At 45.3% G+C, this 19,464-nt stretch overlaps 1 protein-coding gene across 4 annotated transcripts in view; it reads left to right on the forward strand.

The window, feature by feature from the left end:
• The window catches only part of LOC306968691 (trinucleotide repeat-containing gene 6C protein-like), a 41,349-nt gene that overhangs the window by 11,417 nt on the left and 10,468 nt on the right, over positions 1 to 19,464 (forward strand). For 2 of the 4 annotated variants that reach the window (XM_079564161.1, XM_079564163.1), the window contains exons 4-9: positions 14,540 to 16,927; positions 18,188 to 18,379; positions 18,534 to 18,700; positions 18,777 to 18,854; positions 18,957 to 19,175; positions 19,252 to 19,386. In XM_079564161.1, coding sequence (XP_079420287.1) covers positions 14,540 to 16,927; positions 18,188 to 18,379; positions 18,534 to 18,700; positions 18,777 to 18,854; positions 18,957 to 19,175; positions 19,252 to 19,386 — 3,179 coding nt within the window. Of the gene's footprint in view, positions 1 to 13,544; positions 13,770 to 14,539; positions 16,928 to 18,187; positions 18,380 to 18,533; positions 18,701 to 18,776; positions 18,855 to 18,956; positions 19,176 to 19,251; positions 19,387 to 19,464 lie in introns of those variants that run through there. The other 2 variants (XM_079564164.1, XM_079564162.1) reach the window with 2 other exon arrangements.

The raw sequence follows: 19,464 nt of genomic DNA on the forward strand, positions 1-19,464 counted from the left end.
CTGCCTCTCACTGTTATCCCGGCGTGGCTCAACTTGGTACTAGTAGTGGCATGTACTTCCTCATTCCATCTCCACACTCACTTATAGGCTTTCCACTCAGTCAATAAGTATTCATTGTACATGTTGTTGCACATGTATCTTATTAAGTGGTGCAGATGGTGGGACTTTGAACCTAATTAAAGTAAACGTGTATTTGTCCCAGCCCTATATGGTTAATGTATTGTATCTGTGGTTGTCCTTGTTTCCCTGTTGCTAACGGAAACCAGTATGAAAAGCACAGAGCTCCCATGTCCCACTCATAGATGTAACATAGCAGAGATCGATCGTTAGCCATTCAGCCCCATTCATGGTAATGGTCCCTTGTTGTTCGTGAAATTAACATGGCTGCTCATTCTCTTCTTAGAAAGCATGTTCTTTAAAAGGGCAAAAAGGCGGGATGCTCCGCTGATTGAGCCTCCAGAGCCTGGCAATCAAAGGCATACACTTTTTTTATTTCTGCTGCACAAAAAACAGCGTGGTTAAAAATATGACACCCAGGACAGTGTTGTCACATGGGTCATAGCAATATTTTAGGAAAAAAACGAACAAAACTTCTAAGTGCAAGTAAAAAAGTGTCTTTTGGAGTCACTCCTGGCCACCAGAGGCGGTATTAAAGCAATGTCAGCTCCCCACCATACGGACCAAAGAGAAGTGCTTTCCTCACACTGCTGATGAACACAATTAGACACAATAACACCACTGGCAGGAGGTTTTCTTTAGTGGTGCTTGGGACTTTATGGGAGCACAGGCCAAAATATTACAGGTTAGCAGTTTTTAAGTTTACCACACAACTCTGTAGTGTTGTAATGATGATTACATTACAATATCTTAGTTTGTTCATCTTGATCATCGATTAATTGACGACTGATCGATTATTGAAATAGTTCACAACTATATTAGTAATCGATTAATCGTTTTCTGGTTCACACAGATTTAAACGGAGCACAAATGAGATAAAAATGTAGTATTTTTTGATGAAAACCTACTTTGTTTTTACAGTTAGGGTCTGTAGTGTTTTGTACATTGTAAATTTCATGAATAGAGCCTCCAACAAACATTTCCCTTTAGTTTACTCCATCAACACATCCTCAAGCAGCGCCACGGCGTTTTCCGCCAAAAGGTGACAAGTCTGCAGCTCTTGACGTTATGTGTCTGACACTGCAGCTACAAAGATTGCTATTATAAGCGCCAAATCATCAATATTAGTTGTTTTGGTCATGACTTTGTTCACTCACCTCAGCTTGGCGCCCGAAAGCTCCGGGTTGGCGGGGCAGCAGTGTTGGTAGCTCCATCCTCAGTTGTGGAAGACCAAGGGTGGGGACAGCCTCGCTCTTCAAAAGGCGCTTCTTAGCAAAGCCAAGCTCAAACTCCATCAAGTTGGCGAAGGAATCACGCGTAAAATGTTCTTTGCAAACTCCAGCATAAGGCGGGAGTTCGCAGTTTTCCCCCAGGCCAATTGCGCGTAACCACTGGCGCCTAAAGTCTAAGTCCTGTGGAAAGTAATGTAACCCTACAGTACTATGACAGCCCACAACACTACACTTTCTCCCCATCCTGACAAACAAGACTACAACAAACACTACACGCTAATATTACACACAATAACACTAACTACAACTAATGCTAACACCTAGCCTATACTAAATGCACTCCGTTAATCTAAACTAACACACAATAACAAAATCAAACTAATCTAACCACGCTACGAAACTACCTGACTAAAGTAACTACACTAGAAACGCTAAAGAACTAACTAAATACTATGCTAATATACTGCTAACCTGAAAATCGATGTAAAATGCTCGCTCGCTATTCCAACTCCAACTCGCTACGGGGGCGTGTGCGAGACTCGGCTGGTTTTATACCCCAAGCGCCAGAGCGACGGACGTCACACAGCACAAAGTCACGTCACACAGAGGCCAGAGCAAATGGAGAGACAGGGCACGAAATTCAAATAGCTCAACCGAAAATGGAGAGAGAGAGCCACACAGAAGTTTTTTGGCTCAAAAGGGAGATTTTATCTAATTTGCACTAAAATGTAAAAAAAATGACCAGGACGTGTAGAGAGCACTATAAGAAACATATTTATGCAGTTTATAAGCTAAGAAAAGTTGATTTGGTGCTTAGTTGTCCTTTAAGCTATCTGTGATATAAATAAAAAAATAAAATAAAATTCCTACACCATTCACAGCTAATCGATTAATCGTAAAAATAATTGATAGATTAATCGATTACAAAATAATTGTTAGTTGCAGCCCTAATCTTGACAAGCCCTAACTTTTGCTAGCATTTCTAGTTGGACCAAGCTGCAATATTCATGGCCATAAAGTGACAACTACAATTATTGTAGTGTTCGATCTACTTCAATCATAGACACACACGCGCACACACACCCTGATCCCCTGCCGACTCCCCCACAGTGTCCCAGCTTCACCCTCAGAGCAGCAGCGCGGCCATGGCAGGTGCTCCCCCCTGAGCACTGCGCACACTCACGTCTCACACAGCTGTCAAACCAGGCCATGCTCTGCCCTCTGGGACTGTGCCACTGTAGTACCTTCAACAACTCCCCTTCCACCTGCTCCTCTACCACGCTCTTTATTTCTACACAAAATCTTGTTCCCAATCATTGCTGTAGCTTTTCTTGAGCTGCTGTAAGGAAGAAGCCCACTGGTGATAGATAGCAGTATCGGTTGCCATGTCAGACTTGACCCTGTGCGGATAGGAAGACTTTAAGAAAGAAGGGACTAATGGAAGAAAAAGAGCACAGAGCGAGTGTGGCAGAGGTCCAGTTGTGTGGGCTGAAGTGACTCATGACTTACGGTAAAAGCTGCTGTTCTCTCCGCCTCTCTCTGGCAGAACTCGGCAGCCTCTCTGCGCCTGTGTCAAATCTGTGATGATAGACTGAAGCACACAGGCAGAGATTAGATACCATTTTAGTCTATTATTAGAATAATAAATCTATTTCTGTCTTTACTGTTTATTTGCGGTTGTTTCAAACCACCAAATTCACCAAAATGCATTACAAATGTCACTCCTGCTTGTAATTGTTGTAAACACATTAGCCTATTTCTGTTTGGCATGTAAACAAAAACAGTCTTTTCCGCCACAGCCCGCAATATTTACTTTCCCGGTCTCTTGACAGAGCTATTTTCAGACAACTCGAAAACCGAGCAGATCTAACTGCACACGCTGCAAATGTTTCATAGTAGGCATTTCCTCCACAACAAAGGCATGAGCTTAATATTTTGACTTGTTTTTTTTTGCTTGATAAGTCAATACAGAGCGTTGGGCTAAAAGCTTGTAATAGATGTGAAAGGGTTTTTAAAACCTCAGCTTTCTTCCAACCAAAGGTCACTTTTTGCCATATGGCTTTGCTTTGTGCCATGTGGGAGCCATTTTCTTAGTTACGATATATTTTCTCATTCCCGTCACCAAAAAAGTAAAGTTGTACGAAAGCTCAGTCCAGTTTAAGATGAGCACATTTTGTAGCACCACAGTCTCATAATGTCGCCTTGTGTGTGACAGACCTGTACTGAGGCCCTTTCAAGAGGAGAAGGCATGAGAGGGCAGCTATTTTAAGAGAGGCATTTTGGAGGAAGTCCTTGACCTGGTTTATCCTTTCAGAGAGTATTTGGGAAACCCAAAGTCCAGATTTAAAAAAAAAAAAAATGAAATAAATGACATTATACTATCATTATCATTCATTCATTTTCCAAATGATCAACTTTGGTCCTGTTTACTATAACAAGAACTTCATTAACCGGGCTTTGTGTTGCATTCGCTGGTATCCCAAAAACAACACATTATTCTATATGAAGTTCTTCTTTTAATTACTACTATTTTAGTAGAAGTCTGTAATACTAAAAGTGTATACATTTATTTTCCATAGGTAAAACAGTATTTGCTGATTACCGTACAATAATACATGAACATAGACAAGGGTATAACTTAACACTTAAAGTGACATACGTATTCGGACCATCTAAAAGTTTAGGTCTGTGGTTAATTCTATTAATTCTAAATATATTGCAGGATGCTGAAAGGTACAGCCTCTTTAAGCCTGAGTGCATATTTTTTCAGGGTAAAACATAACATAAAAAATGTTGTGAAATATAGAGTGGTACGAATATTTCCTGAACCCACTGTATAAAAAGCTGGTGCAGCTGAAGTGGTCGTTCATCTCGCTGGCAGAGAGCATTGTCAGCCCGGTACCATCCAGTCCCTCTGCCCCGAAGGGACTTCATTAAGCAGTCCAGCTGAAGTCCACATGTTCACACAGCACACCCTGTCCCGTCTCTGTCATACACTGTATTTGGTCAGTTTTTGCCCACTCTAAATAATGACATCTCAAAAATATTGCTACAGATGACAGTAAATGCACTTATAAACCTAATAAGCCGCAATGTGGAGTAGCGTATGACCTCAGTCGCCACAGAGAGGCGCAGCAGCTCGGCCTCATCCATAAAGGGACTCTGTTCTCCAACAAACATTGACTTATTGTGTTGTCGTGAGGGCGCTGGGAACATTTGTTAACAATACATGCCTTGATCCAGAGGACGACTCCCTCTTTCAGACTGTCTTTAATGCTTTTACAACAAACAAACTGGTATTAGAAATTACTTGATTGCTGACAAATTTTAAGGTACAATATGATACGTAGTAGGGGTGTAACGGTTCACGGGGATGTATTGAACCGTTTCGGTTCGGCCTCTTCGGTTCGGTCCACTTGCGTACCGTTTCGGTGTATTATTTTCATTAAATAATGTAAATTTATTATTAGCGTCATATTAAGTGCCGCGGAACAAAGTTCCTACGCGAGTTTCCGCACGGACGCTATTGAAGCTGCATGAGTAGCTGAGAGAAACGGAGAAACTGCAGTCGTTGAAGGCGCTGGCATTAAGTATTTGATTAAAAGTCTTGAGCCTCGCTACAATATCCCATCACGTCCGCACTTCAGCCAAAAAGTTATACCAGCGCTCAGAGCCGTTTCTTCCTATACGCAAACTACGCAAGGTGCGTAGTGTTGTTTCACTGATTAATCAACGCATTGTTACGGAGACAGGCTCTTCCAGCGCGCACTCACTCTCCGCCTACTTCGCTACATATAACACCATAACGGAGTAGTCTGGTGAAGTGAATGAGCAGGAGAGACCGACCGCCTTCCCCCTGTCTCATCCAAAGCGCGAGTGCTTCTCCGCTCGTGTCCCGCTCGGCGTCTGTCTCCCGGTGCTCGCTTCGCCTCATGTGCGGCTCCTCCGCGGCTGCATCATGTCACCTGTGTCCCGGGCGCAGCTCTCATGTTTTCTCTGCGCGGACTCTGGGCCTCACTCTCATTTAAACTCTCATCTTATTGTGTCTGGTGAGTCTAGAGTATCCTGACAGTAGTTTGGCGAGTAGACGAGAGTAAAGCCGTTCTCCGTGCCCTTTTTGTTGAGTTGAATCCACATGGTTCTCATGAGCGCAGTTACTTACAGTAACTCTAGTTCTCTGAATGTGCACAATCTAAAACGGATTGGGCGACTCACAGACTAATTCTCAGCGGTAATGTTCTAATGTTTTATAGGTACATAGAAAACCTTTGAGATAGAGACGAGACATAGGCAGGTCCAAGTCCAAAAGCGGAACATTTTATTCTCCTCCCCCCAGGAACATACAGGGCATACAAAGGTTCCTACCCAGCCTATTACTACATCCCCCTTTCTTTACAGGAGCTAATCTTGGTGTAGCAATATTAGTTTTCATTTCAGAAACATTCAGACATTTTCTTTTGTGTCTTAAACTATGTATCTTTTTTTTTTTTTTTTTTTTTTTTTTTTTTTTTTAACAGATGTTCACTTAAACAATTGACATCTTTTTATGAACGCATTAGGCTGAACGAGGGAATGGGGTAGACTGCCCAAACCCTAGAGTTGAATATGGGGATTATTCTGCCCAAAAAATTTCAACTCATGTTGCATAGTCTTTAAGATACTCCGGTGTCTTTCTGATGCGAGAAGGATAGCGTCTCTCCGACTCGGGTGTTTGCTGGTTATATTCACGGAGTACCTCAGGTGAGACCGGTCTATGCACAGTCTCTGAAGGGTTGCTTTCCGCCGTATCTGGGACGGTGATGTGTGGCTCAGGAGCTACAGGTGTGCGTGAGAGATGATACCTGTTTCTCCGGAGGTTGCCGCCTGACGTTTCAATGATGTAGGATCTTGGTGTGTCTGTAGAAGACACTACAGTTCCTCTCTGTTGCATGTCCTTTACCCACACGTGGTCTCCAGGATTTAAGCTGGGCATGTTGTGAGCTCTGTGTCTTTTGTCAAAGTTCAGTTTTTGTTTTTGTCTGTAACTCTGTTCTTTCTTCTTCACTTTTCCCAAATCAGCTCCTTTTGGATTGAGCTGAGAAGGAATGACAGGAACAGTAGTACGTATCTTACGCCCCATGAGCAGTTCAGTCGGACTATAACCATTGGCTAAGGGTGAGGCACGGTAAGCCATTAAAGCTAAGTAGGGATCACTGGATTTCTTTAGTAGACTTTTGATAGTCCGTATCGCCCGCTCCACCTCCCCATTACTCTGTGGGAAGTGCGGACTGGATGTGACATGTGAAAAACCCCACATTTGTGCAAACTTTCGGAACGCTTCAGATGCAAATTGTGGACCATTGTCTGAGCGCACAACCTCAGGTATACCATGTCTAGCAAAGATAGACTTACAGTGGGTAATAACAGCTTCCGAAGTTGTACAAGAAAGTTTGGCTACCTCAAAAAACCTTGAGAAATAATCTACAATAGCGAGATACTGGTTTTTACCAAACTGAAACAGATCTACGCCTACTGTACACCATGGTCTGGAAGGAAATTCAGTTCCTAACATAGTCTCTTTGTTGTTAACTCGCTCACGGGCACATGTGTCACAGTTCTCAATGAGCTGTGTTAGATCCTTGCTAAGACCTGGCCACCATACGGATTGTTTAGCACGTTCTCTGCACTTTGTTATTCCTAAGTGGCCCTCGTGTAGTTTGTTTAGTATGTCACCCCTGAGTGTTTTCGGTATGACAAGCCTACAGCCTAGCAACAACAAACCATTCTGAACAGTCAGTTCACCTGCAAAAGGTAAGTATGGCAGAAAAGTCTTTTCAATTGAAAACTTGTCCGGCCAACCACTTACGCAAAACCTTTTGAGCTGTTGCAGAATGTCATCTTTGTCCTGGTGAGTCTGTATCTCCTTGAGTCTTTTCTCAGTTGCAGGGAGGCTGGCTACGACGGTGTCGGCATAGAGGTTGATCTCCTCCTCGCGTAGTCGCTCCTCTGAACATGCCACTGGTGCTCTCGACAGAACATCAGCTGTTGCGATCTCTTTGCCAGCCACGTGCGATATGGTGAATGAAAATCTCATCAGACGCATTTTCAGACGTTGTATACGTGGAGGCAGTTCATCCAGATTTCTTGCGCCTAGCAGTGGAACTAGAGGTTTGTGGTCGGTTTGGATGTGAAAGTTATTTCCGATCAAAAACTCTGCAAATCTTTCACAAGCCCATGTAGTGGCTAGCGCTTCTTTCTCGATTTGTGCATAGCGCTGCTCTGTGGTACTCAACGCTCGTGATGCATATGCCACTGGTTTCCAATCTGAACTGCTAGTTTTCTGTAACAGAACAGCACCAAGTCCATAAGAAGATGAATCCGCTGAGACTAGCGTGTCTGCAGAGGGATCATACAGTGCTAGTCCAGGGGGTGTTGTCAAGTCCTTTTTTATGCTTTCAAAAGCCTGTATCTGTTGCGGTCCCCAAGACCACAAGTTTGTTTTTCTCAACAGATCTCTAAGTGGACGTGTCTTCTCTGCCAAGTGTGGCAAAAACTTTCCCAGGTGGTTTGCCATTCCCAGGAACCGTCTCACCTCGGAAATGTTGGTTGGCTCCTTCATGGCCGTTACTGCATTCAATTTATCTGGGTCGGGGCTGACTCCAGATGCCTGAATGATCTGACCTAGGAACTTGATTTTAGTCTTTGAAAATTCACACTTGTCATTCAGTGTCACACCTGCGTCCCGCAGACGTGTGAGAACTTTCCTTAGCCTTTCGTCGTGCTCTTTTTGATCCACTCCCCAGATGAGGACGTCATCCATTTGACACACGACTCCCTCCAAGCTTTCCAGGATTTGCTGCATGCGTTTCTGGAAGTGTTCTGGCGCTGAAGAGAGTCCAAAGCACAGTCGATTGTAGCAAAAGCGACCGAAGGGAGTTATAAAGGTGGTGAGCAGCGATGAATCTTTTGAAAGAGGAATCTGCCAGAAACCTGCATTGGCATCTAGCTTTGAAAATACCTTGGCGCCTGAGAGCTGTCCCAGTGTGTTTTCTACTGAAGGTAGCTGGTGCCTCTCTCTTAACACAGATTTGTTGAGTTGAGTCAAGTCAGAGCATATTCTCACTCGTTCTCGTGCCGGTTTGGGAACCACGACCATAGGCGAGCACCATTCTGTAGGCTGCTCCACCTTGGAGATGACTCCTTGTTGCTCCATGCGGCACAGTTCCTCTTTAACCTTTGGCAGTAGAGGGAGAGAAATGCGCCTTGGAGTTGAAATGGAGAATGGTTGAGCTCCCGGTTTAAGTACAATATTGTATTCTCCTTTCATAGTTCCGAGTCCTGTGAACAGCTCCGGAAATTCCTGCTTGACTGTTTCTTTAGTGTCCAAAGTAGCTGTATCAAGCCTAGCTACAAGCTGTAGTGCAGTGGCTGCTTGCCTGCTCAGTAAAGCTGTACTTAGTCCTTCAACAACATAAATGTCTTCCATTATGCTTTTGTCTTTTCTTTCGAGAGTCGCAGTAAACTTGCCTTTGATTTTTAACGGCGACCGGCCTGGCCCCATCAGCACTTTTCTGGTTTGTTTTAATTCATTGAACTGTCCTTTTACATACATGTCAGTTGGGACTGCTGTCACATCGGCGCCTGTGTCAATTTTAAACACAGCATTGAACTTGTTCATTTGTATTTCAGTCATCCACGGATCTGACGAATCACTAGACAGTGAGCCCAAAAATGAAATGTCCTCTGACGAAGAATCATCTGTCATTATTTCTACATTGACCTCATGCATTTTCTTGGACCTGCACACTCTAGCAAAATGTCCTTTCTTTTTGCAATTGTTGCATGTGACGTCTTTAGCCGGACATAGCTGATATGCGTGACCTTTTGTGTCTCCACATCTTGTGCATGGTTTGGTTTTGAAAAATCCTTGTCTGGGCTGCATTTTGTTTTGTTTGGGTCTGGCGCCCCCTTGTGGTTTAGCGCGCACACTGTCAAGTTGAGTGTTGACGACCTCTCCTTTGAAGTTAGTTTTCAGCATTTCTTGTTGTTTCTTGACCATTTCACTTTGCTTTGCTTTTGTAACCGCTCTTTCAAGTGTCAGCTCTGGATCCATTTGCAACTGTTCTGATAAGCGCTTGTCTCGGAGTCCAACTACAAGCCTGTCTCTGACCATCTCGTCGTGTAGCTGTCCGTATCCACAGTGTTCGGCTAAACAGTGCAGCGCGGTGATAAAGCCGTCAGCCGACTCGCCCATCTCTTGCTGCCGCTGATTGAACTTAGCTCTTTCAAATATTATATTTCTCCGAGCTACGAAATGAGCATCTAGCCTCTGTTTGACTGTATCGTACTCACTCGTTTGTTCTGGGGTGAGATGTAGAGAGACTAAAATGTCCTCAGCTTCTTCTCCCATGCTGTAGATTAGTGCATTTACTTGATTTTCGTCAGCTTGAGTTTCCAGACCTGACGCGATCCGAAACCTCTCAAAGCGTTTTATCCATTTGGTCCAGTCTTCTGCCTTGAATGTAAACTTTTCTGGTGGCTTCACTTGATATTGCGCCATTTTTACGAGCCGGCTGGTTTACGGGTTAGCTCCTTTAGCGTTAGCTCCCGCCTAGCCGTGCTAGCTGCCGCGGACTGAAGTTATTTTTATCTTTAGTCTTTTCTTGTTGGCGACTTACTCTCGTTCAGTTGTCTCCTCTTTGCGAAACGGTCGGGCACCACTTCTGACACCATGTTCTAATGTTTTATAGGTACATAGAAAACCTTTGAGATAGAGACGAGACATAGGCAGGTCCAAGTCCAAAAGCGGAACATTTTATTCTCCTCCCCCCAGGAACATACAGGGCATACAAAGGTTCCTACCCAGCCTATTACTACAGGTAAGACAGAGACAACAGTCAGGAGCAGGTTTCAGTTAGTTTTAAATCAGCGGTTCCCAATCTGTGGGTCAGGGATCAGAGGTGAGAGAATGGGACCATTTGCCATTTACTATTTTAAAAAGGGAAATAGACTAGTAGTAGTCCTAAATCCCAGTCTCACAGTGGTTTAGTGGTTAGTGGTCCTCACACAGGGGGTCGCTTTTATTTATTTTATGCAAGAATTCTATTGTGTATTGGCAGCTTTTCAAAAGAAAAAATTTGTTAGTTCTTATTTATTTGTACCGAAAATTAACCGAACCGAGCCCTCCAAAACCGTGAACCGAACCGAATACAATTTTAGCGTACCGTTACACCCCTAATACGTAGATATTTGGCGAAGGCAACTATATGATGACACAAACACACTACAGTAAAGTAAGAAGTTTGAGTTGTGAATGGACCGCAGTTATTCACTGTCAGCCAAACCTGTGGCCGTGACAGAATGTTTGGAGAAACTAAATGTAAACTTTTTGAGTTATTTGGTACTGGATTGAAAGGTATTTATACATTTATCAAAGTTGAGATTTATTTTAAAAAGTCTTCCTTTGTTGTTCTTAATAGTAAAAGCCATATTACTTGTTTTTCTACTCCCTATTTGGGCTGTTATACATTCTGTGCAGGATGCGCTCCATGAATTTAATGTTGACTATAAAATATGCAAATCCTGTACACAAAATGAATACTTGTCGAAAGTGCTATGCAACTCTATAGTAGCCAGTGTTGGTTAAAGGGGGGGTATTATGCAAAATCGACTTTTTCAAGCTTTACATCATGTTATTAAGTCATTCCCTCATTAAAAACATGCCTGAAGTGTTGCCTTGGCACATTCACGTATTTTCGAGTAATCTGTAAAAACTCCGATGGCAGCCATTTTAGGGATAAAACGCCTGATTCCTTCAGGAAACGCCTCCGACCTCCAGGATACGCCTCCAACCTTTCGTCACCAGCCGAGTAACCAACCACTGCCCCTCAGCAGAACCCCATCCCCGCAGTGTCTAGCCCTAGGACGTAAACAGTCATCATGGAGGATTAGCTTCATGTGTTGTGAACTGGAGCCAGAGCAGACTTTTACAAAGACACACATCAGTGTTTCTGTTACCGAAACACCCAGGATTAAAACCGGTGACAAGAACGCTTATTTCAGTGTCTGGTTCTGCGCTGGGCCTTGATAATGCACAGAGCCTCCGGAGAAAGCTAATGCTAAGCTAAACCTCGAGTCATCACGTGAAAACGAGAAATATGCACACATAAAGTCAATAAAACCACCACACACATAAAGAACCGTTTAACAATGATCACACACGGAGCCAGGCTTGTTGATTTGGAAGTTTATTGCTCACATTTCATCTACAATGGGTCATAGACGAGTGGCTTTCTCCCGGAGCTAACAAGCTAGCCGCGACAAGCTAACGGGAAAATTCACTGAATACAAGCAGCATATTATGCATTGAAAACGTCACTAAAACAGGCAACTGCTTGAAGCAGCCTTTATGATGATCACACACGGAGCCTGGCTTGTTGATTGTGTAGTTTATTGCTCACATTTCATCTACAGTGAGTCGTAGCCGAGTGGTTTTCTCCCGGAGCTAAGGCACTATTAGCCACGACAAGCTAACAACCTTCACCTTCACAACATTCATTGAAAACAGGCAGCATATTATGCACAAATAACGTCAATAAAGCAGGCAACTACTTGAAGCAGCCTTTACGATGATCACACAATGAGCCTGGCTTTACACATTTGTGGTTTATTGCAGACTTTTCATCAACAATGAGCTGTAGTCGATTATAACAAGCTAACGGGTAACCTCGAAAAACCACTGTCCACCTGCACAGATAATGTCCGTCTTTGAATCGTATGGGCTCCTGCAGATCCTGGTGTCGTCCATGGGGGTATAGTTAGAGATCCATAGGGCATGGCAGATGCAAAGAGATAGCCTCCAAACAGCAGTTATTTTTCAGGCAAGAGCCCCTTCCAAGCGTCCGGTGTGGAAGGTTTGTCTCCAAATAATATCCTGTGTGGCCATTGTTCACAAAGTGATAAACAGTAGCTCCTTTCCAACAATAAAAATTAAAATGCACCGATCGTAGTTTCAATACAGTTGAGACAACGAGCGCAGTGTTGTGATGCCACAGACAGCGTGTGTAGGGGGCGTGTCGGAAAGGGTCAGAGGTTCTTAAAGAGACAGGGGCCTATTTCAAGTCTTTCGCTACCGCCATTTTGAAAGAGCAATTTTATACAAGGCAGTTATTCTAATTTACTGCATTTACAGACCAACAGAAGGTTTCGTCATCATTGTAGTGTGCCATAGACTGGTGCTATGTGGCTGAAAAAAGCATAATACCCCCTCTTTAAGAACTTTCCAATGATCTAATGTGTCATGTGTCCAATGTGTCCAACACAAGGCCCACGTGCCACATACGGCCCGAGGGAAGATTCAATGTGGAGCATTGGAATTTCATTAATTTTGTCGTTTGTAAAAAAAAATTAAAAAAAGTAATTCTTTAACCCATTCCTGTGCTGAGTTATGATTTTGAAAAGAAATTGGCAGAATGCTCACTTCAGCCACTAGGGGGCAGCTTAAATTTAAAAAAGGAAATAATTCCACACGTGTCCAGCAGAGGGCACTGACATAATGAGAGATCAGGATATAAACTACACATTATAGCCATGTGGCAAATGGTCAAGTGTGGAGTGAATTAATTATGACTATAATGAAGCACTTTGAGAAACGTGTGACACAGGCTGATCGCGTGCAATAAGTCTAAGCTGTTGTTGTTGGCCACAGTACTTCCCTGATCTAAGTGATATGGCATTGGGACCCACCATCACGCTAGGATGTCCAGCTATGACCCAAAACGGAATGGAATTGTTAATATACTGTAGGAAATAAATGACTGAATTTTACTGCATATTATTGTTAAGTGAGTATTAAATAAAGCACTTAAAGCTGAAATCATTATCTAAACAACTCGGTTAACAGACTCAGGTAGTGTGTTCATTCCTTTACAGTAGAAGAATATTTGTCCCCTGAGAAAAGCTTGCTATTCCACTGAAAATGGTTCCATGACCCACTTTAGGGTCCCGACTTACCAGTTGAGAAACACTGTTTTAAAGCATTGAAGTGAGCAGGAGTACTCTAACCCTTTATAGTTTTATTGTGTCTTTGAGTTTTGGCATCTTGCTGTTAAACAACACCCTTCCAAAGCCGATATGGCCCTGTTTCCGTGTGACACCCCCTCCCCCAGACTGTGTGTTTCAGTGCTTTTTTTCCAGTGAGAGTGAACGTCCTCCGTCAGTGCGAGATATAAATAAAGCTGGGGGGGAGGCAGCCGCTGTGTTGGTGGGAGGGACCAACCGTGAGGGCTGAGGAAGGAGGAGAGACAGGCTGTGCAAGAGCAGTGCAACTTTTTGGCTGCGTTTCAGAAGCTTAGTGTGTCGAGCAGACATTTACTGAGAGGAATGATCGGCCCGTACAAAACCTAACTCTGCACAGGATGGTTGGGAGGCATCTTTCTTCAGGTATCTTACAGCTGTGACTCCTTACGTTTGACTTTGCGCTCATATTTCATACCACCTACTGCAGTAGATTTCATCAGGACTATACTGCTGGCTCGGACTGTGCTCCAACATTTTCTATGTTGCGGATTGACACGTCGATGCAAAACAACAAGGGAGACTTTCAGCTTAAACTCTCTGCTCAGATCCTTTTGGCTTCGGTACAGGATTGAGAAAATGGCGGTCCAGCACTTGTAAGCTGAGTGACGCTTCAGAGCTACAGTGCAGTGTTTGTCCTTTTCCCTGCTCTCTCTTACTGCCTCCTCTCGCATGCTTTTTGTTGCTACGGTGGTCTGAATAGCAACTGTCTGAGATTTTAAAGCACATTGTTCAGTAATGCACACTCACAATAAACTGGCCTTTTTTAAGCTTTACGCCCTGTTGTCATATTGTTTCTTCATCATCAAAAAGTGCACTTTCTGATGAAGAACTTACCCGGTCAGTGCTCAAATTGCTTTCATTAGGAAACAGACAGCTAATGTTGGCAGTGTTAAGTAGCCTATTTATGTTCCCTCCCTTCCCATCATTGCCCGCAGAGAGCGCTTAGTACAGAACATTTAGTCTTAAATGTTCCTAAAAATGTTTCCTTTCATAGTTTAAAGTTGAGAATGACCAATACACAACATGCACTTAGCTTGGATAAAGTGTATATTCAAATGTTACTACTAAATGCAGTGGGTCTTCCTTGGCTCATATGGAGGTGTTGACAGGTCGTTGTTTCTTCTTTTTTGCAGAACTGCCCTTACTGACTGGGCCCGGAGCACAGTGTGATCATGCCCTCTGGGGCCCTCTGCCAAACAACAGGAGTGCCACAAGTGATGCAACGTCGAACTATTTCACTTGCTGGGATCAACTGATCATTGACCAGGAGGACTCTGAGGCGTGGCCCTCAAAAACCTATCGTCAGAGCACCGCCTTGCAAGAAGGATGTGCTTTGGACACTGATAGTGGTCACTGGACCAGTGACACCAGTAGTATTTGTAGTAAAGCAAGCATGGCCACAGGGGCAAACAGCCAAGCTGGCCATTTCTCTACCAACCACCTGAGCAGCAAGACCAACAGTGGACCGAGCCCTGGAACCAGCATGCTCTCCACCCAGGGGGCAGCCAATCGCAGTTGGGGGTCTGGCCCTTCTCACTGCCCCCCTCAGTCTTCAGTGGTGGCTGAGGGAAAGAGTGACAGTCCAGTCACTAGCAGCAGGGGCTGGGGTGCCTCCTCTTCCACCACCACAAACTTTAACTTGAACTTAAACCCTAATGCCAACCCATCAGCCTGGCCTGTGTTGGGTCATGATGCAGCTGGCAGTGGGACAGGCAGCTCAGGGGGAGCCCGCTCTGCGTCTCCCCCCCAACCTCCACCCAGCCTCTGTAACCCAGCGGGCCCATCCACTCAGACCAGCACCTGCACTGGAGCCAACACAGTCAGTCACTCTGCGGGGGGCAGCAGCGCCTGGGGCGGGAGCTCAGAGCCAAAAACCACTCCCTCCACGAATGTGTCTTTCAGTTCAGAACCTCAGAACCTTAAAACTGATGGACCAAATCTCTCTAAACTGGAGCCCCCGAGTCCCATTCACAGTGTGTCTGGTTGGGGTAATGCAGGAGGTCACCAAGACAGCACACAGGTGAATGGAGAAGATGCCAGCTCAAAGTGGATTAAAAGTGGGGACTCAAATGCACCTTCATCTAAAGATGGCTGGGACTCTGGCTGGGGCCATGGAGGAAGTGCAGCAGGAGCCTCGGGGGGCTGGGGGGAGCAGTCCAGGGGGGACTGGGGAAAGCCAAACAGTGATGAACCCCAAGGAGGATGGGATGCTCCCACATCTCCCCCCCAGGATCAACAGTCAAGTCCCTGGGGTCGACCGCTGAGCACAGCTGCTGCCAGTGAGGGCAGCAGTGACAGCATGGAGGGACACCCCCGGCGAAGAGACCCCTCGTCCAGAGATGATCCACCTCCACTTGTCCCCTCCCAGGACCTGGACCCCCGTGTCTTGTGTAACACCGGCTGGGGACAGACCCCGGTCCGCCAACACACCTCCTGGGACATGGAGGACGCCAAACGTAAAAACATGGGCCCGGATTCATGGGGAACTGGTCCAGCTGCCTCAAATGAACCTCAGGGGCACCCCACAAACATGGCCCCGGCTCAGAGGCCTGACTCTGGCAGTAGAAGTGAGGCACCTGCTCCTCATGCTGCTCCAGGTTGGAGTGGAAGTGCCCCAACTACAAACCAAAGCAGTCCAGGCTGGGGAGATGGAGCCAACAGCAACAAAACACCTGTTGGAGCAAGTGGCTGGGGCAGCCCTACAACAGGAGGCCAGAACACTAATATGCCCAAAAATGGAGCTCCATCTTGGGTGGAGGAGAAATCTACAAGTTGGGAGTCTCATGCCAAACCCACACCACAAGGTTGGAGCGATCAACCCAAGCCATCCCATGGCTGGGCCAACAGTGGGAGGAGCAATAACACTGGAGATTGGGGAGAATCCAGCGAGAGCAAAAAAAGTCCGACAAATGCGGCCTGGGATGGAGAGCCAGGAGGCTGGAAAGAAAATCCTCGAGGCTGGGGATCATCAGCATCCGGCTCTGGGAATTCTGCAGCCGGAGGAAATGGAAACTGGGGTGAAGCAGCTTGTCAGCGCCCAAATGGACCAGCTCAAGGATGGGGAGGCAAATCCCATGATGGCCCTAGCGGAGGAGGGGCTGTGGGGTCCTGGGGTGGATCTGGACCTGGCCCTGGCCCTGGCCCTTTGAAGCCTGCTGGAGGCTGGACGGGTGGTAAGCAGGAGCACACTCAGCCCACAGGCTGGGAGGAGCCCTCTCCTCCTTCAATCAGACGCAAAATGGAGATTGATGATGGGACCTCTGCCTGGGGTGATCCTGGTTCCCACAACAAAAGTGTCAACCTCTGGGACAGGAACAATCCTGGAATGTCACAGGCTAAAACTAAAACTATGGGAAGTAATACACCAGGGCCCAACACCAACCACTCCCAGCCTCACAGTGTCCCCTATCACGGCCCTCCGCCACCTCTACAGAGCCACTGCCAGAACCCCCAGAACACCATGGAGCCTGCTGCTCCACAACCAGGACTACCTCACAGCAGAGGCCCTCCCTTAGCTCAAGGTAAATGTATCTCTTCTTTATTAGTTATGCTGTATGTTAATACAACATCCTATTGTCTGCACAAACTAAAAGTGTCAAACATGAAAGCTGATTAGGTTCTGAGCCCGGTGACCTGTTAAGCCTCAAGATCCACTTAAAGAAAAATGTTGACCTAGTTTTCTCTTGGGATTTACATCTATGTGTATCAAAATTAGCTCAACAGTGCTAGCCCCACAGAGCGCCTCTTTGTATCTTCACACCCAAAGCATGTGTGCTGTTGTCCTGGTACCAGAGGTAAAACCTTAAGGGGAAAGTAATAGATTGGCCACTGGCTGCTGGAGTTAATGTGAGAATATACTGTACGGCACCATCTGTCAGAAGGTAAAGCAAGCCAATAAAGAGAGATGCCCCGGTTTTTCACATGATACAAGTCACCCAAAGCGCTTCACATAGTGTCGGAGATTTGTTCATCATTCTCTCCTCACACGGTGGTGGTAAGGTGTGTAGTTTCAGTTTCTCCTGGGGTAGACTGACCGAAGGGCTGTCACAACTTATTGGTAAGGGAAACCGGAGTACCCGGAAGAAGCCTTCGCAGACACGGGGAGAACAGGCAAATTCCACACAGAATTTTGGACCTTCTAGCTGTGAAGCACGAGCACTAACCACTGCGCTACCGTTCACACATCGGACTGCAGACAATAATGTCCTCCAATTGTTTTACTCAGAACATTGTACTATGTGCCTCTGGGAGAATGGCTGGTTACTTTGAATATGTTGACAATGACAAATATTTTGGCACATCCCGAGGATTCGACCTTCCCAGAGTGCAGCCTATTCAGAGTCTGGCGCTGCAGCAGTAACACTAGCCAAACACATGAGTGCCAAAACATCAGAGGGTGTCTCCTCCTTAGAAATGAACAAACCCTCACCAAATCAAATCGAAATCTCAGTTTGACTGGTTGCAATCAGCAAATGAGAAAACTTTCAATATTTAGGCAGTAAAAATCCTTTCCAACCAGAGCTAATCCTACTTCAGTGGGGTGTTATTAGTGGAAAAACCTGCTAATTGTGTAGTTTAGACCAGTGGTTCTCAACTGATGGGTCGGGACCCAAAAGTGGGTTGCGAAACTGTTTTTAGTGGGTCGCGAGCCTTTCACTTTCTCTCCCAGGCAACTCTATCTTACTAATCGAGCTAATATCGCAAATCTAATTGCAATAGCAATACTGAAAAATTACAATTCAGTATGTTTTCTATATTCTATATATGTATTTGTCGTTCAGGTTGGGGAGAGTTGGAGAGACCTAGTTCCCACGCAAAATCCGAGAGTTCTTGGGGGGAACATGCACCTTCTCCAGTCAGTGTGGACAATGGCACCTCGTCCTGGGGCAAACCAGTCTGTGGTGGTTGGGGAGACAATAGCCCAGAATATGGCAGGGGCAATCCAAATATGACATCGGCATCTTGCAAAACTGGTAACTTTTATTTTCCTTTATTTTAGATTACTTTCCACTCGAGAGCTTTGCAGCATGTTGAGACTGACCTCTTGTGGACAGGGGGAATATTGTATCCTGTATATTGGTCCTGTGGTCGTTTTTTCAATGTTGTGTTTGTGCTTCTATTATTCAGCTCCTAAACCTATGCAAGACAGTTGGGGAGGTGGAGGAGAAGAGCTGGGCCTGTCCGGAGGACAGTGGGACACAGAAGATGGCGATATGTGGAACAGTGCTGCCTCTCAGGAGAGCAATTCTTCCTGTAACTCTTGGGGCAATGTACCCAAAAAGGCTCCTCCAAAAGTCAGTAGAACATATCCGCTTTAGTGTGAATCCATGCAGTTAAAAGCGTATTCATAGAAGAAATGTTTTGTTTAAGGTTAAAGCACCAGGGAAGCAAGAGGACACCTGGATAATGAATCGTCTTATCAAACAGCTGACAGACATGGGGTTTCCGGTGAGTAATTACCGTACTGTAAAATAGATATATAACATTTTTAAATGTCATACTAAAGTATAATATGACTCTGATATTAATAAATTATGGTTTCATGTAAAGAGAGATCCAGCTGAGGAGGCACTCAAGAGCAACAACCTGAACCTGGACCAGGCCATGAGTGCTCTGCTGGAGAAGAAGATAGAGCTGGATAAACGAGGAATGGGCATGACCGGCCATGATTACAACAACGGGCTCCTCAATAAGCCCATGAACTGCCCTCGGCCTCAGCTTCTGTCCAAAGACCCGATGGCAGACCCCCGCCTACCTTTCATGGATAAGGTGTCCGAGCATTTGCAAATGTCCTTTTGGCTTTCTGAGTTAAAGGAGAAGTCATTAATCCTGTTGTGTCTGGCAGATGCAGAGTGGGATGTTTGGTGGTGGTAGTGCACAAGCCCGTGCCATGCAGCCCCCTCTTCAGCCTCCTGTGCCACCTCTGAGCTCCTCTCAGCCTAATCTACGTGCTCAAGTGCCTCCCTTTCTGTCCCCTCAGGTATTTAGTCCTACTCTAGTACGAGGATAAATGTACTAATGGTTATTGAAAGATTAAACTAACAGCAGTGCTTTCTAC

Source organism: Gobius niger (assembly GCF_951799975.1).
Source record: "Gobius niger genome assembly, chromosome: 10".
NCBI classification, from domain to species: domain Eukaryota; kingdom Metazoa; phylum Chordata; class Actinopteri; order Gobiiformes; family Gobiidae; genus Gobius; species Gobius niger.